General features: G+C 46.1%; 1 protein-coding gene across 1 annotated transcript in view; it reads right to left on the bottom strand.

Annotated features, from left to right (window-relative positions):
* Nucleotides 1-23,229: 23,229 nt before the first annotated feature.
* LOC115463645 (zinc finger protein OZF-like) overlaps nt 23,230-25,819 on the bottom strand; it is a 45,163-nt gene continuing 42,573 nt past the window's right edge. Inside the window, exon 4 of the mRNA XM_030194351.1 lies at nt 23,230-24,407. Within this exon, the coding sequence (XP_030050211.1) occupies nt 23,296-24,407 (1,112 nt within the window). The 3' untranslated portion in view covers nt 23,230-23,295. The remainder of the gene's footprint in view (nt 24,408-25,819) is intronic.

The raw sequence follows: 25,819 nt of genomic DNA, 5'->3' as shown, positions 1-25,819 counted from the left end.
CTGTGAAGGGAGGGGAACCAGGAAGAAGAACTTTCTTTTTGGTCTGCTTGCTCCATGCACAATGTGTGTATCAGAGGTTGCATGACATTGCCTGGCACTGCATCCCCTGCTGCCCACCTCCTGCCAGTCTCCTACCTGCTAAGCACAAAGCCCTGCAGCCATTCTCCTGCCCTTCTCCACAGAACCATTTCCAGCCCCGGCTCAGGAGCAGCAGCCCTGTGAAGGGAGGGGAACCAGGAAGAAGAACTTTCCATGCACCATGTGTGTATCAGAGGTTACATGACATTGCCTGGCACTGCATCCCCTGCTGCCCACCTCCTGCCAGTCTCCTACCTGCTCAGCACAAAGCCCTGCAGCCATTCTCCTGCCCTTCTCCACAGCACCATTTCCAGCCCTGCTGCTGTTTTTGGGTGGAGGGTTTTGAGTTTGCTGTGTACCAACTCTTAACTTCTCTCCTAATGTCATCTAAGAGAGCAGGGAGTTGAAGGGAGGAAGGACAGAGAAAGAAGAAAGAAGCAGGGAAGAGGGGGTCAGGGATGAGCCGCTTCCAAATGCTGCCATCTCCTGCACCCGCCCAGCACTGCTACTACTGGTACCAGAAGAGCTGAAACCATGGCTCCCTGAAGACTAAGGGCTTGATATTCAAAGGATTTATGCTTCTAACTTTGAGAGTTAGGCTCATAAATTGACCTTCGGGAAAATGGGATGAGTGTAGAAATTATTACTTAAAATGTCACTAAACTCTTCAATTTAGGAGCATTTAAAAAGTGAGTGGCAACAGGGGCAGGTAAACCAAGTTAGGAGCTTACATTTGTACCCCGCGCTTTCCCACTCATGGCAGGCTCAATGCGGCTTAAATGGGGCAATGGAGGGTTAAGTGACTTGCCCAGAGTCACAAAGAGCTGCCTGTGCTTGAAGTGGGAATCGAACTCAGTTCCTCAGGACCAAAGTCCACCACCCTAACCACTAGGCCACTCCTCCACTGTTGCTACTATTTGAGATTCTACATGGAATGTTGCTAGTGGAATAGCAACATTCCATGTAGAATCTCAAATAGTAGCAACATTCCACGTAGAATCTCCAATAGTAGCAACATTCCATGTAGAAGTCGGCCCTTGCAGATCACCAATGTGGCCGCGCAGGCTTCTGCTTCTGTGAGTCTGACGTCCTGCACGTACGTGCAGGACGTCAGACTCACAGAAACAGAAGCCTGCGCAGCCTTCTACATGGAATGTTGCTAGTGGAATAGCAACATTCCATGTAGAATCTCCAATAGTATCTATTTTATTTTTGTTACATTTGTACCCTGCGCTTTCCCACTCATGGCAGGCTCAATGCGGCTTAAATGGGGCAATGGAGGGTTAAGTGACTTGCCCAGAGTCACAAGGAGCTGCCTGTGCCTGAAGTGGGAATCGAACTCAGTTCCTCAGGACCAAAGTCCACCACCCTAACCATTAGGCCACTCCTCCACTCAGCACTAGGATCGTAAATTAGGCTCATAAATTTAGACAAATGAATGATGGATTATTTTAACAGTTAACAGAAAGCAGAATAGTAGGAAGCTAATGAAACTGATGTTCCCTAATCCAAGAGGGGTAAAGTAGAAGCTCATACACTCAGCTAGCTTTGCGTATTTGTCGGCTAAATGGTGAAACAGTATTGCAGCTCAGATGTATCTCTAGTTACTACTTAACGTTTCTAGAGCGCTACTAGGGTTACGCAGCGCTGTACAAGTTGACAAAGAAGGACGGTCCCTGCTCAAAGGAGCTTACAATCTAAGAACGAAATGTCAAGTTGGGGCAGTCTAGATTTCCTGGGTAGAGGTGTAGAGGTTAGGTGCCGAAGGCGACATTGAAGAGGTGGGGTTTGAGCAATGATTTGAAGATGTTATAGGATGTTTTGTAAAGGTCTTAAGTTCTATTTATTTGGGAAGCAGGTAATTGGGGTTAATTGATTTATAGAGTACTGTTAGAATAATTGATTTATTTATTTACAAATTTATATCCCACTCCATCCACAGTTCTGGACAGGTTACAAAAGAAACACACATAATTAGTAACAAACAATTTACATACAATAAAAACAGTTCACATTTCACAGCACAGGGGGGATTCTGAGCCTCAGAGGTGGGCTGATTACTATGGCCACCTGCTGCTGACATCAACCACTCCCTACTATGGAAGCAGGAGTGACAAGAACCAGCTGTGAGCTTTCAATCCTTCACGGCAAAACAGCATGAATGGTTACGGTTTATTTTTTTTAATTTTTTGTTACATTTGTACCCCGCACTTTCCCACTCATGGCAGGCTCAATGCGGCTTACATGGGGCAATGGAGGGTTAAGTGACTTGCCCAGAGTCACAAGGAGCTGCCTGTGCCGGGAATCGAACTCAGTTCCCCAGGACCAAAGTCCACCACCCTAACCACTAGGCCACTCCTATTCACAGGACCCCCATGGTCATTCACAAAGGAAAAATATGCAACATTAAGGAATCTTTCACGTGCTCATCTTCCAATGTGGTATATATCAATTCATTTACATAGACAGCACATGAAAAATGCTAGTACCAATAAAGATGTCACGCCTGTGGGGCAGCACTTTACAAAACCAGAACACAGTACAAGTGATTTTATGGTAAGGATCCTGAAAGGGAACTTTAAAACAATACAGGAACTTAAGACCTTTGAAGTCAGAATGATTAAATATTTTGACACCCACCAGACAGGACTTAACAAAGATCTGGGTTTTCTAGCCCATTATAAACCATCAAATTGAACTGCTTTGACACCCTCCTATCTCCATGCATATCTATCTCCCCGTCCCTCATCCACCTGACTCTTCCTGTCTCTCACCTATCCACCCCCACCCATCCTGTTAGACTGTCAATGAAATGCTTGGATGTTTCACTTACAGTGGGGGAAATAAGTATTTGATCCCTTGCTGATTTTGTAAGTTTGCCCACTGACAAAGACATGAGCAGCCCATAATTGAAGGGTAGGTTATTGGTAACAGTGAGAGATAGCACATCACAAATTAAATCCGGAAAATCACATTGTGGAAAGTATATGAATTTATTTGCATTCTGCAGAGGGAAATAAGTATTTAATCCCTCTGGCAAACAAGACCTAATACTTGGTGGCAAAACCCTTGTTGGCAAGCACAGCGGTCAGACGTCTTCTGTAGTTGATGATGAGGTTTGCACACATGTCAGGAGGAATTTTGGTCCACTCCTCTTTGCAGATCATCTCTAAATCATTAAGAGTTCTGGGCTGTCGCTTGGCAACTCGCAGCTTCAGCTCCCTCCATAAGTTTTCAATGGGATTAAGGTCTGGTGACTGGCTAGGCCACTCCATGACCCTAATGTGCTTCTTCCTGAGCCACTCCTTTGTTGCCTTGGCTGTATGTTTTGGGTCATTGTCGTGCTGGAAGACCCAGCCACGACCCATTTTTAAGGCCCTGGCAGAGGGAAGGAGGTTGTCACTCAGAATTGTACGGTACATGGCCCCATCCATTCTCCCATTGATGCGGTGAAGTAGTCCTGTGCCCTTAGCAGAGAAACACCCCCAAAACATAACATTTCCACCTCCATGCTTGACAGTGGGGACAGTGTTCTTTGGGTCATAGGCAGCATTTCTCTTCCTCCAAACACGGCGAGTTGAGTTCATGCCAAAGAGCTCAATTTTTGTCTCATCTGACCACAGCACCTTCTCCCAATCACTCTCGGCATCATCCAGGTGTTCACTGGCAAACTTCAGACGGGCCGTCACATGTGCCTTCCGGAGCAGGGGGACCTTGCGGGCACTGCAGGATTGCAATCCGTTATGTCGTAATGTGTTACCAATGGTTTTCGTGGTGACAGTGGTCCCAGCTGCCTTGAGATCATTGACAAGTTCCCCCCTTGTAGTTGTAGGCTGATTTCTAACCTTCCTCATGATCAAGGATACCCCACGAGGTGAGATTTTGCGTGGAGCCCCAGATCTTTGTCGATTGACAGTCATTTTGTACTTCTTCCATTTTCTTACTATGGCACCAACAGTTGTCTCCTTCTCGCCCAGCGTCTTACTGATGGTTTTGTAGCCCATTCCAGCCTTGTGCAGGTGTATGATCTTGTCCCTGACATCCTTAGACAGCTCCTTGCTCTTGGCCATTTTGTAGAGGTTAGAGTCTGACTGATTCACTGAGTCTGTGGACAGGTGTCTTTCATACAGGTGACCATTGCCGACAGCTGTCTGTCATGCAGGTAACGAGTTGATTTGGAGCATCTACCTGGTCTGTAGGGGCCAGATCTCTTACTGGTTGGTGGGGGATCAAATACTTATTTCCCTCTGCAGAATGCAAATAAATTCATATACTTTCCACAATGTGATTTTCCGGATTTAATTTGTGATGTGCTATCTCTCACTGTTACCAATAACCTACCCTTCAATTATGGGCTGCTCATGTCTTTGTCAGTGGGCAAACTTACAAAATCAGCAAGGGATCAAATACTTATTTCCCCCACTGTATAAATATACTGTCATCTACCAACACTTGCTTATTTCCGATCTGATGAAGAAGGGCAACCTTCGAAAGCTAATCAAGAAATGTATTAAGTTATGTCCAATAAAAAAGGTATCATCTTATTTTCTTTTCCATGTTTTATTTTGTTTGATTTCTATTGATAACCTTTAAAAGTGGACTAACATGGCTACCACACCTCTCTACGCAATAAAAACTTAAAATCCAGAATAAAATCCTAAGAACAATTAATGATTCACTTAACCAAAAACTTCAAAGAATAACCATGTTTATAATTCTTTTTTAAATTGACCAAAAGAGGTCATGGTACAAAGAGAGACAGGTAAATTGTTCCAAAGTTTTGGTCCCATCACTTGAAACATTATTTTCCTACTCCTTTCCAGCCTTATCTTATGAAAGGAAGTGACCTCAAGAGAATCTGTAAAGCCAGAACGAAGAGATCTAGCCAGCTGATAAAGACGTAAGTTGGAAGCAAAAACACTTGGAAGCATTTCATGGTAAGACTTTAAAAACAAGGCAAACAATTATTTCTGGATGTGATATGGGCAGGAATCTGTATCAGTTATTGGCTGTTTTCCCGATGTTTGATTGGTTCTCTTAAAGGCCCTTTTACTAAGCCATGGTAAAAAGTGGCCAGCACTAGTTTTGACACGTGAAATGGGCATGCGCTGGACCCCTTTTTACTGCGGCGGGGGAAAGCCGTGTTCCAATATTAAAATTATCACACAGCTATATACTGCCTGAGCCGTTACAGCCACTAATTAAAAACTACTACTACTACTTATCACTTCTATAGCGCTACAAGGCATACGCAGCGCTGTACATCATACATGAAAAGACAGTCCCTGCTCAAAGAGCTCACAATCTAAATAGGACAGGCAAACAGACAGAACAACTAAGAGGTAAGGGAATTAAAGAGGTGGGGATAAAAGGGTACAGGGCAAGTGAGTAGTGGTTAGGAGTCAAAAGCAGCGTTAAAGAGGTGGGCTTTTAGCCTGGATTTGAAAACGGCCAAAGACGGGGCTAGATGTACAGGCTCGGGAAGTCTATTCCAAGCGTGAGGTGCAGCGAGATAAAAGGAACGGAGTCTGGAATTAGCAGTAGTAGTTTAATGGTAGTAGTAATTTAGTAGTTGGAAAGGGCTCCTGTACTAACCCTGTGGTAATTGGGAAACACATGGCAATGTGGCCAAGCTGCCAGGAATGATTGTCTACCTCGGGGAAACGGCGCACGCCAACTTCTGAACTACCAACAGGCTCCCGTAAAAGTAGAGTATTCAGCTGGCAGTATTTCTTTATTTAGATTTTGCTCACACCTTTTTCACTAGTAGCTCAAGGTGAGTTACATTCAGGTACACTGGATATTTCTCTGTCCCAGGAGGGCTCACAACCTAAGTTTGTACCTGAGGCAATGGAGGGTTAAGTGACTTGCCCAAGACCACAAGGAGCAGCAGCAGGATATGAACTGGCCACTTCTGGATTGCAAGACCGGTGCTCTAACCACTAGGCCACTCCTCCACTCAGCTGAGTGTTTTATATTGTATTGAGTGTTTTATAGCTGCCACCTGCATTTTTCCTGAACACTTGGTGGCGGGCAACGTCCAGGCACCGGCATTAATTATCTGGATTTATACAGCCAACTATCTCTTGGGGGCCCTTTTACTAAGCCACTTAGGTGCCTATGAGCACCCAACGCACACCAATTTGGAAATACCACCCGGCTACCGCGGGCCTGGGTGGTAATTTCATTTTTTACACCTGTCCAGTACGTGTGCCGGGAAGTTTGCGGTGCGTAGCGCTAACCGGGCAGTAATCGGCAGTGTACAAGTGCTGACAATTACCACCCGGTTAACACATGAGACCTTACCGCTAAGCAGGGGCGTAGCCAGACACCCAATTTCGGGTGGGCCTGGGCCCAAGATGGGTGGGCAGAAGAACCCCGCCTCATCCCACAGATGAGGTGGTCTCTCCTTCTCTCACCTGCATGCCATATGGTCTCTCAAATATCCTCCCTCTCCCGCATACCTTTTAAATAGCAGATTTTCACCGGCAACGAGCAGCAACTAATACACACTGCCGATATTAGCTCCAGGGCCGCTGAGAGACTAGGCTGGGCCCAGGGCAAGGGCAATGCCACCCCACCTCCACCCCCCCCCCCACCGCTCCCCCTGCCACTGCCGCCCCCTGTCGCTTCCCCCGCCGCAGCCGCCCCCCGTTGCTGCAGTCCCCAGTCTCACCTGCCTGCCTCCACAGCTCCGGGCCCCCTGCATTCAAAGCGGCAGTAGCAGATCGCCTCTCCTCTGGCCTTCCCTCCCTGTGTCCCGCCCCCATCTGATGTAACTTACAGTTTCCACGAGGGCGGGACACAGGGAGGGAAGGTCCAAAGGGAGGCAATCTGTGACTGCTGCTTCGAATGCAGGGGGCCCGGAGCCGAGGAGGCAGGCAGGTGAGACCAGGAACTGCAGTGCCGGCGGCCTGACCCCGGTGCCGGGCCCAGGGAATTTTGCTCCCCCTGCCCCCCCTCTCTCAGCGGCCTTGGTTGGCTCCATACCCTTCCCTCTGACGCAACTTCCTGTTTCCGCCTAGGCAAGTATACATCTGAGCGAAGGCTGTGGGGCCGGTGCGAGCAGTATGCATCAGTCACTGCTCACTGCAGGCGAAGATCTGCTATTTACAAGGTATGCAGGAGGGACAGTTGTTGGGAGTTTTCAGCTGGTGGGGCTTCTTGGCTACGCCACTGTCGCTAAGTCAATGGCCTCAGGCCCAAAATGGATGCGCGCTGATTTTTATTTTGCTGCACGTCCATTTTCGACAAAAAAAGACAGGCCTTTTTGCAGGTGCGCTAAAAAATGGACCTGCGTGCATGCAATACACGTGCCTACACCAGTGCAAGCCATTTTTTTTGGCATGCCCTACTAAAAGGGCTCCTTAACCCTCCACTGCCCCAGGTACAAAACTGAGATTCTGAGCCCTCTAGGGACAGAGAAAGTACCTGCTTATAATGTGTACAGCGGCGCGGACGTCAAGTAGCGTTATAGAAATGATTATTAGTAGTATTAGTACAAGTGATTTAACCAGCCAGGACCCTCTCCTGGCCACTTAAATCACTTTAAATATCAAAATCAACAGTAATTTATGAGCATAACTTTTAAGCTCCAAAATTAGGCTGAATTTTAGCAGAAAAGTTAAGCTGAAAATAGGGCAAAAATTTAGGAGGCTAACTTCGGAGCATAAATTTAAGAGCTTAGCATTTTCTGAATATTGGGCCCTAAATTTTCTAACACTTAGGAACAAGGCGCCTGTGGAATTTTCAAAGACCAATTTCTCTGTATCTAAGTGGAGGGTAGCTAGTGATCATTAGAACAGTGTGTGTTGTAAACCCGGTATGCCATGTTCAAACCCTGCTTCTCCTACTGACACTCCTGGTGGCCTTGGGTAAGTCACTTCACCCTCTGTTGCTCTCTTCCCCAAAATCCCATCATTAATTCTCAGTCTCCCACTAGAATTACTGTGTAGCCCTGCTTTGTCCAAAACACAAAAAAACACTGAGAGCCTTATCCTATGTAATAATTCTCACCTCCAACGTTCTGAGGCTGCCTGGAACCGTGGAAAAGGAAAGTGGAGTAGATAAAAGTGATGTCATTCCTGAAGTGCCACTGATTGGCTGCTATGACATGCTGCAGGACGTTCAATAGACAGGAGTGGAAATGTACAAAGCAAGTCTATGGTAAGCAAGGAAGCCCGTTGCTTAATCTCTGATTCCACTCCCCAAAGCAGCCGTCATTCCTATACACTCAAAAAAAAAAAAAGGAAACCTAGGAGCTGCTTCTCATTGCCGTTTTTACAGCTGTTTTCACTGGACAAAAGGAGGGGGGAGACACACAGACCCTGCAACTGGGAGGGGGGACCCTGCAACTGGGAAAAAGGGAGGGGGACCCTGCAACTGGAAAAAAAAGGCGGAAGGGATTGGGGGGGGGGGGACCCTGCAACTGGGAAAAAGGGAGGATGGAAGAAGGGGGACCCTGCAACTGGGAGGAAGGAAGGGAGGGAGGGAGGGGGGGACACCCCTGCAAATGGGAGACATACTGGGGGGGGAACGACCCTGGAACTGGGAGAGAGGGGGGACCCTGCCACGTACTCTCATTCTCACACACACACTCGCACCCAGTCTCACTCTCTGTCACACACACACACTCACACATTCACACTCTCAAACATACACATTCCGAGGAAAACCTTGCTAGCGCCCGTTTCCTTTAAAACAGAAACGGGCCTTTTTTACTAGTAATCTAATATTTCCATACATATAATTTGTCCTCATGTTTATTTTTATTATTATTTTTAATGTAGACTCCTGACACAGGCACTGTGCACCAAAACACGGCCTGTGTCAGGTCATTGATGTACAAGACTGATCCATGTGGAGGGGCATAATCGAACGGGGACGACCATCTCTAAGAGCACCCATCTCTAAGGACGTCCCGGCGAAGGGGCAGGAAAACCACTATTATCAAAACAAGATGGGCGTCCATCTTTCATTTCGATAATACGGTCGGGGACACCCAAATCTCAACATTTAGGTCGACCTTAGAGATGGTCGACCTAAATGTTGAGATGGTCGACCTTAGAGATGATCGTTCCCGGTTTTCGGCGATAATGGAAACCGAGGATGCCCATCTCAGAAACGACCAAATCCAAGGCATTTGGTCATGGGAGCAGCCAGCATTTGTAGTGCACTGGTCCCCCTCACATGCCAGGACAACAACCGGGCACCCTAGGGGGCACTGCAATGAACTTCAAAAATTGCTCCCAGGTGCATAGCTCCCTTACCTTGTGTGCTGAGCACCCCAAAACCCACTCCCCACAACTATACAACACTACCATAGCCGTAAGGGGTGAAGGGGGGCACCTAGATGTGGGTACAGTGGGTTTGTGGTGGGTTTTGAAGGTCTCACATTTACCACCACAAGTGTAACAGGTGGGGGGGGGGATGGGCCTGGGTCCGCCTGGTTAAAGTGCACTGCACCCACTAAAACTGCTCCAGGAACCTGCATACTGCTGTCATGGAGCTGGATATTACATTTGAAGCTGGCATACAGGCTAGCAAAAAAAAAAAACATTATTATTTTTTTAGGGTGGGAGGGGGTTGGTGACCACTGGGGGAGTAAGGGGAGGTCATCCCCAATTCCCTCCAGTGGTCATCTGGTCAGTTTGGGCACCTTTTTGAGGCTTGGTCGTGAAAAAAATTGGACCAAGTAAAGTCGACCAAATGCTTGTCAGGGACGCCCTTCTTTTTTCCATTATCGACCGAGGACGCCCATCTCTAAAGCACGCCCCGGTCCCGCCTTCGCTACGCCTCCAACACGCCCTCGTGAACTTTGGTCATCCCCGCGACGGACTGCAGTTGAGGACGCCCAAAATCGGCTTTCGATTATGCCGATTTGGGCGACCCTGAGAGAAGGACGCCCATCTCTTTCGAAAATGCCCCTGATAGTGAATTAAAAAGACTTGTTCCGTTCTTGAAGGCTCTTGGTCTTTTTTGTTGAAAACTTAACAATCGGACAGGTGTTAGCAAAAGCATTTGTCTTGTAAGAAGCAAAGTTGAAAACAGCTGAAATGGTACATTCGCAAGTTTTGATGGAGGCCAGCATCGTACTAAATTTTGAGCAGGCTTGGAAAAAACGTAGAAGGTAGCAGAAGGGTTCAGAGGTCAGGCTAATGACATGGTGGAGGAGGGAATTGGTGTGGGGTTGCATATGGAAATTTAAAAGTGGGCAAATCTCAGGTGGGCAGACTGGATAGGCCACTGTGGTTATTATTTGTGGTTATATATTTTACTATGGAGCCCCTTTACTAACGTGTGGTAAGCAGTTACCCCGGGATTCTATATATTGTGCCTTCATTTCTATGCGTAATTCGAAGCGCATTCTATAACAATGCGCATAACTTAATTGGTTAACTAGCTAATCAGCACTGTTCATTGGATGTTAACAAGCAATTATCAGCACTAATTGGCTTTGAAATTTACGCGCACAACTTACTAAGTGTATTCTGTAATGGATTGCACCTAAATTCTAAGTCACGTAGTTGAAAAGGGGGTGTGGCCATGGGTGGGGCATGGGCATTTCTAAAATCTATGTGCATTTTTAGAGTATAGACCTGCTGTATGCATAATTTACATAAGTACGTAAGTATTGCCATACTGGGACAGACCAAAGGTCCGTCAAGCCCAGCATCCTGTTTTCAACAGTGGCCAATCCAGGTCACAAATACCTGGCAAGATCCCAGAAAAATTACAAAACATTTTATGCTGCTTATCCTAGAAATATTTTCCCCAAGTCAAATTTAATAATGGTCTATTGACTTTTCCTTTAGGAAGCCAGTCAAACCTTTTTTAAAACTCTGCTAAGCTAACTGCCTTTACCACATTTTCTGGCAACGAATTCTAGAGTTGAATTACACATTAAGTGAAGAGACATTTTCTCTGATTTGTTTTAAATTTACTATTTTGTAACTTCATCGCATGCCCCCTAGTCCTAGTAATTTTGGAAAGCGTAAACAGACGTTTCACGTCTACCCGTTCCACTCCACTCAGTATTTTATAGACTTCTATTATATCTCCCCTCCGCCATCTTTTCTCCAAGCTGAAGAGCCCCAGCCGCTTTAGCCTTTCCTCATAGGGAAGTTGTCCCATCCCCTTTATCATTTTCGTCACCCTTCTCTGCACCTTTTCAGGGTTTACACCAAGTAAAACATGGCCTAAATGGACTTGACCAAATTTGTCCGTGTGGAGAGCTGCTTGACGTATTCTATATACCGCATGGAAATTTAAGCCTATTTAATAAAATATAGGCGTACTTTATAGAATACACCTAGGTGTATTTTTTTCCATGCGGATATTTCAATATGTAGAATCTAGCCTTTAATATTACCAGACAAGCATGGTAACTGTTGTGGCATTGGCCTGATGGCATGCACTAATTCACATGTTAACTGCATGTTGTGTTCAGGGGGTGTGAACCAGGTGGGTTATGGGCAGAGAATGGGCTGGGTCCATATACTGCAATTAGCTGCTTTTAACTCCTAACCCTTATTAACTTGTTCAGAACCCTTATTTCATCATCCTCACTTTGATATTCCCTTATCTCTTGTTTGTCCTGTTTGTCTGTCCTAATTAGATTGTAAGCTCTGCCGAGCAGGGACTGTCTCTTCATGTTCATGTGTACAGCGCTATGTACATTTAGTAGTGCTACAGAAATGATAAGTAGTAGTGTTTGGGATTCCAAAATCTTGTTACTCTTTGGGATTAGCTTAGCGGAGTTTAAAAAAGGTTTGGACGGTTTCCTAAAGGAAAAGTCCATAGACCATTATCAAATGGACTTGGGGAAAATCCACTATTTCTGGGATAAGCAGTATAAAATGTTTTGTACATATTTGGGATCTTGCCGGGTATTTGTGACCTGGATTGGCCATTGTTGGAAACAGGATGCTGGGCTCGATGGACCTTTGGTCTTTCCCAGTATGGCAATACTTATGTACTTATATACTTATTCCGGAATCTTGCTACTGTTTGTCTGTCCTGATTAGATTGTAAGCTCTGTCGAGCAGGGGCTGTCTTTTCATGTTCAAGTGTACAGCGCTCCGTACGTCTAGTAGCGCTATAGAAATGATAAGTAGTAGTAGTCTTTGGGTTCCAGAATCTTGCTACTCTTTGTCCTCTTCTCCAGCATGGCCGCGATGCTGATCTGCAAGGGCAGGCTTCTGTTTCTGTGAGTCTGACAGGACGTCAGACTCACAGAAACAGAAGCCTGCCCTTGCAAGCCCACCTTTTTGATGCTGCTTTTAACTCCTAACCCTTATTCACTTGTTCAGAACCCTTATTTCATCATCTTCACTTTAATATTCCCTTATCTCTTGTTTGTTCTGTCTGTCCTAATTAGATTGTAAGCTCTGTCGAGCAGGGACTGTCTCTTCATGTTCAAGTGTACAGCGCTGCGTACGTCTAGTAGTGCTATAGAAATGATAAGTAGTAGTAGTCTTTGGGTTCCGGAATCTTGCAACTCTTTGGGTTCCAGAATCTTGCTACTCTTTGTCCTCTTCTCCAGCATGGCCGCGATGCTGATCTGCAAGGGCAGGCTTCTGTTTCTGTGAGCCTGACGTCCTGCACATATGTGCAGGACGTCAGACTCACAGAAACAGAAGCCTGCCCTTGCAAGCCCACCTTTTTGATGCTGCTTTTAACTCCTAACCCTTATTCACTTGTTCAGAACCCTTATTTCATCATCTTCACTTTAATATTCCCTTATCTCTTGTTTGTTCTGTCTGTCCTAATTAGATTGTAAGCTCTGTCGAGCAGGGGCTGTCTCTTCATGTTCAAGTGTACAGCACTGTGTACATTTAGTAGTGCTACAGAAATGATAAGTAGTAGTAGTCTTTGGGTTCCGGAATCTTGCAACTCTTTGTCCTTATCCCTTATTTGTCCTCTTCTTCAGCATGGCCGCGATGCTGAGCTGCAAGGGCAGGCTTCTGTTTCTGTGAGTCTGACGTCCTCATCAGACTCACAGAAACAGAAGCCTGCCCTTGCAAGCCCACCTTTTTGATGCTGCTTTTAACTCCTAACCCTTATTCACTTGTTCAGAACCCTTATTTCATCATCTTCACTTTAATATTCCCTTATCTCTTGTTTGTTCTGTCTGTCCTAATTAGATTGTAAGCTGTGTCGAGCAGGGGCTGTCTCTTCAAGTGTACAGCGCTGTGTACATTTAGTAGCGCTATAGAAATGATAAGTAGTAGTAGCACGCAGTACTTACTGCCAGCTGTCACTTGTGCAGTTAGAACAGGTTAATTTACCACCTGGAGGTAAATGCCCTCACGAAACCGTGAGCTAAAAAACAAAAAGTGAGGAGAATGGATGAGGATACCAAAAAAAAGTATTTATTCACATAAAAAATCAAAATTAAAAAATAACAAATTTGTACATAAAATGGACCCAAATGGGGTATCCTCATCCATTCTCCTCACTTTTTGTTTTTTTAATTTACCACCTGCTCATGAGGAGTTGCTAAGTATGCCCAGGTTACCTGCAAACAGGATTAATGCATGCTAAAGAACTGGGTATGCCAAGGACGTGCCGGGCATGCCGTCAACAATTACCACGCAGCTTTTGCACTTACCACCTGTTTGTGTTTGCTGTTAAACTGTGTTAAGTGCAAAATCTTAATACACTTAACAAAAGGGCCCCTATCTTATGCCAAGCAGATTTTGCCCTTGTGTGTGTGTGTGTGTGTGTGTTTGTGTATGTGTGCTGCTACTAATAATCATTTCTATTGTGCTACTAGATGTACGCTGTGACAAAACAGTGAGTTTGTAAGCCTGTAAACTGTATTATTTCTTAAAATGTATTTCCCTAGTTTGGCCAGCAGGTGGTGCATGTTTATGTTTAAAGCTGTTACAGAGACTGTTCCTTCTTTATTTACCATAGAGAGAAGTTAACCTGCATTGATGTGGCCAGCTACTTTTAAAATTTGTTGTTCTGGGCTCTGATTGGTCTAGGAGCTCATATTCAACCAGGATGTACTGGCTTTTTCTCCAGTCTTAGCCAGGTAGAAGAGAGAAAAAGATCTCTTTGCTGAGGCCCTGTGAACAGTTATATTTGATAACCTGTGAGCAGCTATATGTCCTGAACTCCCCCGGTACTATTAGACAGTAAACAAATGTTTAGTGTTGTAATTGATCCATATTTCAGTTACCTGTTATTGTTTTGCTGATTGCTCCTTTTCTGTTCATTGTTCTAATTTTTCATGACAAAAAAACATTTTTAGTTTATTGCCTCTGCTTGTCTGGACTAAGAATCCTGGTGGTTTGTGTGTTGGGTCTGTGAGTGTTTTCCAGGAACTGTGGGACCACTGGGAGTGTGGCTCCAATAACAAAGAAATCACTGTGGATCATTCAAGAGTGGGAGACTCCAATTATTTGAGAGTGGGATCCAGTCGGTGGGAGGAGGGTGCTAGTGTAGAGCATAAGTGGCAGGTGCAGGCAGACCTGAGCTGTGCTGGGGATAGACCCTCTAAGTGGTTGCGGGGTAGCCCCAGGCAGGTGGCTAGGCGTTTTGTGATTCTATGTATCACACCTACCATTCCATGTTGGGGAGTGGACATGGGCATTTTGTGGGAATTCCAAAATTTATGTTTTTATAGAATTTGGCCCTCTGCGCTGGGATTTATGCCATATCTTCATTTTCCGGAGATACGAAGGCGGTAGAACGAGAGGACATGAAATGAGATTGAAGGGGGGCAGACTGAAGAAAAATGTCAGGAAGTATTTGTTAACGGAGAGAGTGGTGGATGCTTGGAATGCCCTCCCGCGGGAGGTGGTGGAGAGGAAAACGGTAACGGAATTCAAACATGCGTGGGATAAACATAAAGGAATCCTGTTCAGAAGGAAAGGATCCTCAGGAGCTTAACCGAGATTGGATAGCAGAGCCGGTAGTGGGAGGCGGGGCTGGAGGTTGGGAGGCGGGGATAGTGCGGGGCAGACTTATACGGTCTGTGCCAGAGCCGATGGTGGGAGGCGGGGATAGTGCTGGGCAGACTTATACGGTCTATGCCAGAGCCGGTGGTTGGGAGGCGGGGATAGTGCTGGGCAGACTTATACGGTCTGTGCCCTGAACAGCACAGGTACTAATCAAAGTAGGGTATACACAAATGTAGCACACATGAGTTGTCTTGTTGGGCAGACTGGATGGACCGTGCAGGTCTTTTTCTGCCGTCATCTACTATGTTACTATGTGTAATGGATGCGTGTACTTTTAGGCTCTAGGATATTGACTAAGTTTAATCTATATACTGCACCTAAATCCAGGAATATGCTTAGGTGTAAAACAAGGAAATATTTTCTGTGTAATTTTTTAAGTGCCATATATAGAATCTGGCCCTATATGTGCAGGAACTTTCTCTTTCTCTAGAGGGATCACAATTTAAGTTTTTGCATGGGGGGCAATGGAGGGTTAAGTGAGTTGCCCAAGGTCACAAGAAGCTGCAGTGGGAATGGAACCCAGATCGCCAGGATCAAAGCCCAATACACTAACCATTAGGCTAATCCTCCTCCATGTCCTGAATGAACCTTTTTCCAGCAACTGACATAGTAACATAGTAGATGACGGCAGAAAAAGACCTGCACGGTCCATCCAGTCTGCCCAACAAGACAACTCATGTGTGCTACTTTTTGTGTATACCCTACTTTGATTTGTACCTATGCTCTTCAGGGCACAGACTGTATAAGTCTGCCCAGCACTATCCCCACCTCCCAACCACCAGCCCCGCCTCCCAACCACCGGCTCTGGCACAGACCGTATAAGTCTGCCCAGCACTATCCCCGCCTCCCACCACTGGCTCTGGCACAGACCGTATAAGTCTGCCCAGCACTATCCCCGCCTCCCACCACTGGCTCTGGCACAGACCGTATAAGTCTGCCCGGCACTATCCCTGCCTCCCAACCTCCAGTCCCGCCTTCCACCACTGGCTCTGGCACAGACCGTATAAGTCTGCCCAGCACTATCCCCGCCTCCCAACCACCAGCCCCGCCTCCCAACCACCGGCTCTGGCACAGACCGTATAAGTCTGCCCAGCACTATCCCCGCCTCCCACCACTGGCTCTGGCACAGACCGTATAAGTCTGCCCAGCACTATCCCTGCCTCCCAACCTCCAGTCCCGCCTTCCACCACTGGCTCTGGCACAGACCGTATAAGTCTGCCCAGCACTATCCCCGCCTCCCAACCTCCAGCCCCGCCTCCCACTACCGGCTCTGCATTCAGCAAACTCCAAGCACAAAAAGCAGCTCTGGCCAATACAGGACCATCATCAGAGTTGGTAAGGTCCGTTCATTAGATAAAATCCATTGAGCCTCTAGTTAAAAGATGATCTGCCAATGGCACAAGGCCGAAAAAAAAATTTGTTTTCATAGAAGTGTGAGCAAAGACTTAACGAAAACAGGTGGACATCCTGGAAGGGTTCTTTGTAACTTCAGAACAGGATTGGATCTCTAGTTGATTTGTCTTGTATGATAAAGAGAGCCTCTCTTACCCCCGGTTACTAAGCCGCAATTTGAATGGGCTGTGCCGGCTCTGCCGCGCAGCTTAGTAAATGGGGGGGGGGGGGGGAGTTACTTTGCCAGCTCCTTCAGGGGTCTTTTTACTAAGCTGCGGTAAAAAGTGACCTGCAGTAATGTGGGCATGTGTTTTTGGCACGCGCTGGGCATTTTTCACTGCGGTTGGAAAAAAGACTTTTTTTTGTTCAACGGGGGAAGTAAATGGCCGTGTGCTTGAATTAAAGGTAGTCTACGCAGTAAAGGCTCACGCGCTACTCATGCGCAGTATTTATCCAGCATGCGCCAATGTAGCCGTGCTGCTGGGCACACCCCAGCGGTAGAAAATAGAAAAATATGTTCTACCGGGGGAAACAGTGCATACCAACTTCAACATTACCACTGAGCAGGGCTTTTTTTTGAGGGGGTACTTGGGGGTACTGAGTACCGGCACCTTTTCTATTGTCTGTTAAAACTGACCCAAGTTTTAATGAAAGAGATCAGGCTGTACACACCAATTCTGCCTTGTCATAGATTCTGTGACTGGTTACAGGGGACCTAGCTACTGTGGGGCGAGTCCCTCAGTGATCACCTCACTCCTGAAGGGTGGTCTAGCGTTTGCGTACCGGCAACCGTTTTTGCTAGTAAAAACGTACTGCCACTGAGTGGGCATGCTACCTGGGTGGTAGTGTGAATTTGGCGTGCAGCAGCCCTTCCGCCTTCTTTGTAAAAAGGATCCCTCAATAACGATGTCCTTTGGTGAATATTTATCACTTGCAATTGGCTTGCGGTCTAGAAAGTACCTGAAATAGAGAATGACAGGGGAATGGGGTCCAGCAGTAACCGCGGGGCTGGGGCCAGAGCCCCCAGGGACGGGGCAGGGACAGAGCCTGAGGGGACAGGGTGGGGACTGGGACAGATCCTACGGGGACGGGGTGGGGACTGAGCCCGTGGGGACAGGAACAAACTTTGTCCCTGTGTCATTCTCTGCTTTTAAGGCTGTTAATGAATTGGACAGTTATTTATGTTTGAGTGATGCAGCTGATGATATGTTCACATTTTGGAAAAACAAGCAAAAGTGTTGGCCACAACTGGCAAAATTTGCATGGCGGATCCTGTACGTCCTGCTACCAGCACATCTTCTGAGAAGTAATTTTCTATTGCAGGAAGGACTGTGGAAGACAGGAGAGCTAGACTGAATCCTGAGATTGTTGATGACTTATTCATCCACAGATTTAAAAAAAATCATAATGGTGCTTCATAGGGCATATTTCTCCCCCACTTGAGCATAGAGAATGGGTTGGTTCTTTTTTTTAATTACATTTGTACCCCGCGCTTTCCCACTCATGGCAGGCTCAGTGCAGCTTACATGGGGCAATGGAGGGTTAAGTGACTTGCCCAGAGTCACAAGGTGCTGCCTGTGCCGGGAATTGAACTCAGTTCCTGAGTTCCCCAGGACCAAAGTCCACCACCCTAACCACTAGGCCAAAGGGGGCATGGCCACGAGTGGATTGTGGGTGCTTCTAAAATCTATGCACATTGTTATAGAACACACCCGGCACCGTGCCTAATTTAGGCGTCGGCATTTATGCCAAGTTTCACTTGACGGAACTGCCCACGACTAGATTTAGTCATGTGGATGGGTGCTGGCCATTTTCTGTATAGGCAAACTTTATAGAATACGCCCTCAGCGTATTTTTTCCCCCGCAGAATTTTGTACCCCTGGACATTTTAACAGGGTTGATTAGGGTTCCATTTGGGGTAGTAGAAGTCAGCTGTTCTTGAGATTGGAAGGGTAGAGGGTGGTGGTGGTGGGGGGTTATTATCGTTGCTTATTGTTTTCTATTTGTGATTTATAAGCAACAGTTGGACAGCATATTCATTTGATACTATATGTTTCAACTGTTTTATTGACACCACAAACTTTAGTACAACTCGTTAGATGCAATATTACATATCATAAAACACAAACAGTATCTGAACATCAAAGCACTGGAGCGATGCCAAACTTTTATTGATAGTCACCTCACTCAACCCCTCCAGCCCCCCTCCCCCATACTTCTATGCATTTACGGAGGCGTGTTGGTGGTTCACATATCAGGCGGATTCATTTGTCCAGTCTCTTGCCTCCACATGTCTGGAGTACCACCCTTCTCCACATCGTCCATTCTCCAGCAAATAGAATGGTCCCTTGAACTAAGGGTACCAAGATCTATGTGAAGCTGCATTGTGGCAATGATTTTGTACAGAATCCTGTTTCTCACTATTACTCAATAACCCCCATTCCCTCCACCCGCCTCCCTAGTCCTACCCCCAAACTACTCAGTTTATACTATAATAACAAAATTAAACATAAAATCAAAAGTGTTCGAGGCTTCTTCAGCTGAGGACAGAACCCGCGGGGATGGGGACAGAATCTGCAGGAACAGGGCAGAGATGGGGACAAAACCTGCAGGGATGGGGTAGGGACAGAGACAGAACCCACGGGGACAGGGACAAACTTTGTCCCCGTGTCATTCTGTAATCTGAAACAGAGGAGTGCTCTTTCTGTAATGGGCTCTGTAGGAAGTAGGGTGATATGCCAGGGTTCAATTTTCTGAACCGGTAATAAATGAACAAGTGACATCTTGAATAAGAACTGCATTTAAAGAAATGAGAAAAAAACTGGTAACGACTTCAAAAGAATTAAGTTTACTATGGATTAAATTACAATCCTTGACAAGATACACCTCAATCAAGTAGTACATGTATATCTATATTTAGCTATTTTAAAACCATAAATAGGTTACATTTCGTCTACATAAATAGAAAGTGACTACAGAAACGTGAACATGCCGATAATACACTTGGATTTCATACTACAATAATTCTGGTCTGCAAAAACAAAATGGCTTTTGCACAGAGATTAAAAAAAACCCACCATTTTCCTCTGCCGAGATGTTCAGAAACAACACACACTGTTACCCAGCTGTGCGGCCGTCTCCAAACCCGAGTTGCCTGTGGTCAGGTGAGAGAGAGAGAACAGGCCGCAGCTGATGGATTGTCCTCTGTCGTTGTGCACGATCATACACTTAAAACTCATCTTTACAATTCTACACAGTGCGACTTAAGTTGCATGCGGAAATCGAGTTGTTTTCTGGATTTGTGCACGCAACTTAATTACTTAACAAGCCAATCAGTGCCGATAATTGTCACATAACAAGCAATTATTGACACTAATTGGCATTAACTAGAATTTATGTGCACAAGTGTTTAAGTGAATTCCATAACATGCTGCAGGTAAATTTCTAAGTCGCCCAGTTGAAAAGGGGGCGTGGCCATGAGTGGATTGTGGGTGCTTCTAAAATCTATGCACATTGTTATAGAACACACCCGGCACCGTGCCTAATTTAGGCGTCGGCATTTATGCCAAGTTTCACTTGACGGAACTGCCCACGACTAAATTTAGTCATGCGGACGGGTGCTCGCCATTTTCTGTATAGGCAAACTTTATAGAATACGCCCTCAGCGTATTTTTTTCCCCGCAGAATTTTCAGGCGCCATATACAGAATCTAGCCCATAGTGGATAACCACGAATGTTCAGCGCTTTGCCGGCTAAGTTAACCAGCCAAATTGCACCGCATAAATCGCGGTCCTATCTTTATCCGCTATAAACGTAACCAGCCAGCGCTGAATATTAACGTGGCCGACCACAGGTACCTCCCGTGGGCTGAATATCGACTGGCATGATTTAAGTATTAAACTTTGAGGGGGGGGGCTACATCCACACAAATAATGAGTACAATTTCCAAAAGTTACCTACCTAATTTAGGGGGTCTTGTACTAAAGATTACCTTGAGTTATCTGCACCAGGGTCCATTTTGGGCCTTGTTGCAGATAACTCGAGTAAAAGCCCCCCTAAATGGGCTATTTGAAAATTGTCCACCCTTCCAGCAGGTAAAAGTACACATCGATGGTTGTTTGAGTTTCTGTGGCTGTCCGGATCTATTGTTTTGCCTGGACGGCAGCTGCTTTTTGCTGCCCCTCCCCCTTTCCTCCTAGTCTTGCTTAGTGATTAGCAGTGTTGCCAGGTGGGCGGTTTTACCGCCCAATTGGGCGGTTTTCCGCGACCCGCCGCGGGAAATTTTTGCCCGCGGCGGGTTGCGGTTTTTTGGGCTGGTTTTTGTGCTTCGGGCGGTTTTTTTAGGTGGCTTTTTCGGCCGCGGTGGGCGGGGTTAGTGACGTGGGAGGCGGGGTTAGTGACGTGGGAGGCGGGGTTAGTGACGTGGGAGGCGGGGTTAGTGACGGGGAAGGCGGGGCCGATGACGGCGGGGGCGGGGTTGATGACGGCGGGGGTGATGACGCGGGGGCGGGGGTGTCAGGGGCGGGGTTTGAGTTTGGGCAGGTTTTGGGCTGGATTTTGGGCTCCTTTAGGCTGGAAAAATATTTTCCACCTGGCAACCCTGGTGATTAGGCAGGCCCTGCACCCCCTACACTCACACACACACACTGGGGATTTCTTGCCAATCTGGTGCAGAATCTGCTGCAAATTCATGGTTGGTATTACGTAATCTCTAACGCCACCCCAAAAGATCTTCCGCTACAGACACTTCAAACCTCTTTTCTTGAAATGCCTTTTCCGTAGTAGCTCAAGGTGAGTTACATTCAGGTACAGTAGATACTTTCCTGTCCCCAGAGGGCTTACAATCTAAGGCACCTAAATTAAGCCACCATAAAGGAGCTGCTTAACGCTAATTCTCTAATGGTATTAGGGAATGCCGAACATGTTATAGAATATTAACGCAAATCCAATTTGGCATGCCAAAATTTAGGCGTGATCATTTAGGCTGGTTCTTCTGTGTGTCCCGTACAACGCACACGACTGACAATATTCTGTAAATTGATTGCACTGCTAGGCAGAAGTGGTGTAGCCATGGGAGGGGGGGGGGCCTTGGGGGGCCTGAGCCCTCCAAATTGCATTTGGGGCTCCCAGGGTCTGTTGGTTTGGCTTGCAGGGGGGGATCCCCAACCCCTGCTAAAAGAAATCTTCCTCCAGCGCTGTCCTCCACTGCATTGCCTGCCCTACATCCTAACCCCCCCCCCCCCCGCGCTCATGCTCGGTTTTAGTGAAATTGAGTGTGCGCGACGTAAGGGGAAGAAGGGTGCAGGCAGCATGGGCGCAGGCAGCACTGGAGGAAGGTTCTGGTGGTGGGGCTTGAGGATCCCTGCCAACCAAGGGGGCGGAGAGCAGTGGGGAGGCGGGGCAAAATTTGCCCCCTCCCACTTCAGGCTCCTGCCTCCCCCCTCCCCCCCCCAAACACTGAAGTCTGGCCACCTTTTGGTTACCTCCACTTCTTCCGCTTGGTCTGTGTGTTACCCGTGGATGGTAGTTCTTCTGTTTCCTACGGTTCAATTTGGACCTGAGGCACTGGAAGATAAGTGAACTGCAAAAGCAGCAGTGGGATGGTGTTCAGCCTGCTTTAATCAATAGGCTATTCCTCCACTCAACAGCGTCACTATGAGGCTTTAACACTATTAATCCGAAAAAAAATACTTTTTCTATTATCTTATCAAATATACATAGGATTAGGCAAAATCCATCTATTTGGTACCAGGAAACAAAATGGTCTGTTAATTCGTAGAGACTTAGCCAATCCAATACACATAAGCAGGGTTCATGAGACAACAGCTAAATGGTCCAAAACAGCTTCATAATTCAAGGAGTATTAATCCCAGTTTCTCGATTTCCAAACATCTGTAATCCACGTGCATCTTTTAAAAGTGTGAAACAGAACCCGGTAATGTCTTGGCCTTTATTACTGTAATGCCTTGTGCACAGGCCTCCCTAAAATTCTCACACCCAGGTTACAATCGAGCCAGAGTTATTGCTGCCAGGGTTGTGTTGAAGTTCCCCGCTGTGCTCAAGCATAACTTGAAATCTTGTCCCTGACATTCACGGTGATGAGGTAGAACAGTCCTATTTATTGATTTATTTATTCATTTATTTAAAAAAAATAAAAAGTTGAATTGAGTTAAGGTCTAGAGAGGGGGCCTTATTTTGTGCTCTAGAAAGATTTGGAGAGAGTAATCTAGAGCAAGGGCATTCTCCATGCCGACCCCCTCCTGGTGCAGCAGAGTCCCCCGGAAATTAAAACTGAACTGAAAGCTCGGCATCCCCCCCCCCCCCCCCCTCTGTGGATAGACTATCATTTTTCAGAGGCTGTCTACAGAAGAGTGGTGGGCTGGGCCGTCTTTTCCTCTAAGACAGGAAGTTGGTTTTTTTGGGGGTGTGGCTTGGTGTTGTGTAATTTTGTGTATCCAGATAGGAACCGAGGTGCAGCGATGAATCCATCCTTCTGGTTTTTTCTACATTGTAATCTGGAAGCTGTTGTTCATTTGAATTGCTGTTGTTTGGAGCTTGTATATATTAAAAAAAAAATGTAATTTCGCCCACCTCATTTGACTTCAGGGCCAGGAAGGCGATTTAGAAGAACCTGGCAGCAAGACTGTATAATCAGAGGGGTGGGGGTGGGGGCATCAGTTTCCTACAATGGCTGAAATGGCTACACTTTCTAGCTAGAGAGATGGACCAGCATCCTGCAGGTGGTCAAGCCTGTGTGACTGCTGGCTGGGAAATATTTCTAGCTTGATCAGTGTAGGCAGGGAATACCAAACTGACTGAGTGGGGCAATAAGGTACTTATCCGCCAACCTCTACTAAGTTATTATGTAGGTTATTATGTTATGGATTCTCAGATGTCTTGTGAGACTTTCTTTTTGACTGAAGCTTTTCCCACACTCTTCACAGGGGAAGGGTCTCTCTCCCGTGTGTGTTCTCTGGTGTTTTATGACGTACCTTTTCTGGCTGAAACTTTTTCCACATTCAGTACAGGAAAATGGCCTCTCTCCTGTGTGGTATCTCAGGTGCACAGTTAGATCTCTCTTTTTGATAAAGGTTTTTCCACACTCAGTGCACAGAAATGGTCTCTCTCCTGTGTGTGTTCTGTTATGTATGGTTAAGTGAGTTTTATCTATAAAGCTTTTACCACATTCGCTACACAGATAAGGTCTCTCTCCTGTGTGATTTCTCTGGTGAATTGTTAAGTGTGTTTTATCGATAAAGCACTTGCCACAGTACACGCATGGAAAAGGTTTATCTCCTGTGTGGGTCCTTTGGTGTATTGATAAATGTGTCTTATCGATGAAACACTTCCCGCAGTCTGGGCACGCAAAGGGTTTCTCTCCTGTGTGGGTTTTTAGGTGCTTTTTAAGAATTCCTCTCCGACTGAAGCTCTTCCCACATTCATTGCATGGATAAGGTCTCTCCCCCGTGTGCATTCTCTGGTGCCTTATCAAGTCTCCCTTCCGCCTAAAGATTTTCGAACAATCGTTACAGACAAAGGGTCTCATTTCTGGGTGGTTTTTTTTATGCAATAATAAATGATAACTCTTAGCAAAACTTCTCCCGCACTCATCGCACAGAAAGGATTCCTTGGCTTTCCCGTCGTCTTGTTGAAGGCTAGAAGTCATTTGCTGGCTGTTATCGTTTTGGAAGGGTTTTTCTACTTTCAGGTGTCTTTGGTGCTCTGAGATGGTTGGAAGCTCCCCGTTACTTCTTTCCCACATGGTGAATCCATCCAGTGAATCTTGTACACGGTCTTGCTTCTTCTCGGCTGTCTCCTGCTGATGTTTTCTGGATTGTCGCCTCTCTGTCTCCTGGGAAACCTTCTGATGGCCACTTCCTGACTGTCTAGGGATTAGTCGTCGTAGCGTAGGAAGATTTTCTTGATTCTCTTCCGCCTTCTTTTCTTGTGCGTCTTCATCATTTCCTGGATAAAAGAAAACAGTTAATCATGTATTTATAACAAAGGAAAACTATTAGGCCCGCATTGAAATTGGGTGGCGGGGGGAAGAGGGGTTGGTGGTTGAGAGGCTAGGATAGTGGAGGGCAGACTTATACGGGGGTCTGTGCCAGAGCCGGTGATGGGAGGCGGGACTGGTGGTTGGGAGGCGGGAAATACTGCTGGACAGACTTATACGGTCTGTGCCCTGGAAAAGACAGGTACAAATCAAGGTAAGGTATACACATATGAGTTTATCTTGGGCAGACTAGATGGACCGTGCAGGTCTTTTTCTGCTGTCATCTACTATGTTACTATGTTTTTTTTTTTTTTTGTTACATTTGTACCCCGCGCTTTCCCACTCATGGCAGGCTCAATGCGGCTAACATGGGGCAATGGAGGGTTAAGTGACTTGCCCATGTTACTATTTCATAAACCCTGTTCGTGCATAAACCAGCACTTAAATGTTTATCTCGCATAAATGTCTGCCTCCTCATTTTACAAAGCCTGGGATATGCACTCAAATGTTGGCTGTAACAAGGAACAGGGTACCCGGTCAAAACAGCTCCCAACATAATAGCCCCTGACATAACAGCCACTGTCAAAACAGCCTGCCCACAATATAGCACTTGACAAATTACCCCCCTGACAAAAGGGCCCGATCAGGCTGCCCAGAATATGGCACTGCATTTTTTTCTAGGGGGCTATTTTGTTACAAGGTTGTTTTGTCAGGGATATTATGTCAGGGCGCCCTTGAACAGAGGTCTGGAATGATCCTCTGAGGTTTACTTTGTCCTTTTCCTGTTGTATTGCTTTTGATTTACCACAGGGTAGCTCTAGAACCTGAGGAGAAGTCTCTATTCACAGGGAATAGGCGATAGAATTTGATATCCATTCAAAGCAAGAAACATTCTATTTCTTAGGCAAACTCCCCAGCTCCTGTACTTATCAGGTGACTGGTCCAGTCACAGAGGAGAGGAAAGGGATATCTTAGCTACCCCTCCCTGGAACGAGAGAGGGAGGAGGAACAAGGAACAGCTCCAACCTGGGAAAGTAATGCAAGTGATACAAGACAGCCTGATTGTTAATGAGCTATTCTCTTGAGGAATCTAGCATTGATTTGCATAAAGTTGGACTGCAACCAATGAATTGAAAGCAACTCATTTGCATAACCTCAGTTTGAAGGGAATTCACCCACATGTCTGTGTTATTGAGAAGAATAAAGATATTAAGAAGTTAAGCTTTATTACAAGAACTGTTTCAGAATACTTTAAGGGTTACTGTTTATGCCTGAGAACTGATAATTCACCCTAAGTGTAATGGTGTCAAGAAATATAGACTACTGTTGCTTGGAAATTACAAATTGCAGCCTACTTCTTTTTTTTTTAATTTTTTTATTT

The sequence above is a fragment of the Microcaecilia unicolor genome, chromosome 1 (genome assembly GCF_901765095.1).
Source record: "Microcaecilia unicolor chromosome 1, aMicUni1.1, whole genome shotgun sequence".
Taxonomy (NCBI): Eukaryota; Metazoa; Chordata; class Amphibia; order Gymnophiona; family Siphonopidae; genus Microcaecilia; species Microcaecilia unicolor.
This window is presented reverse-complemented; position numbering and strand designations above follow the sequence as displayed.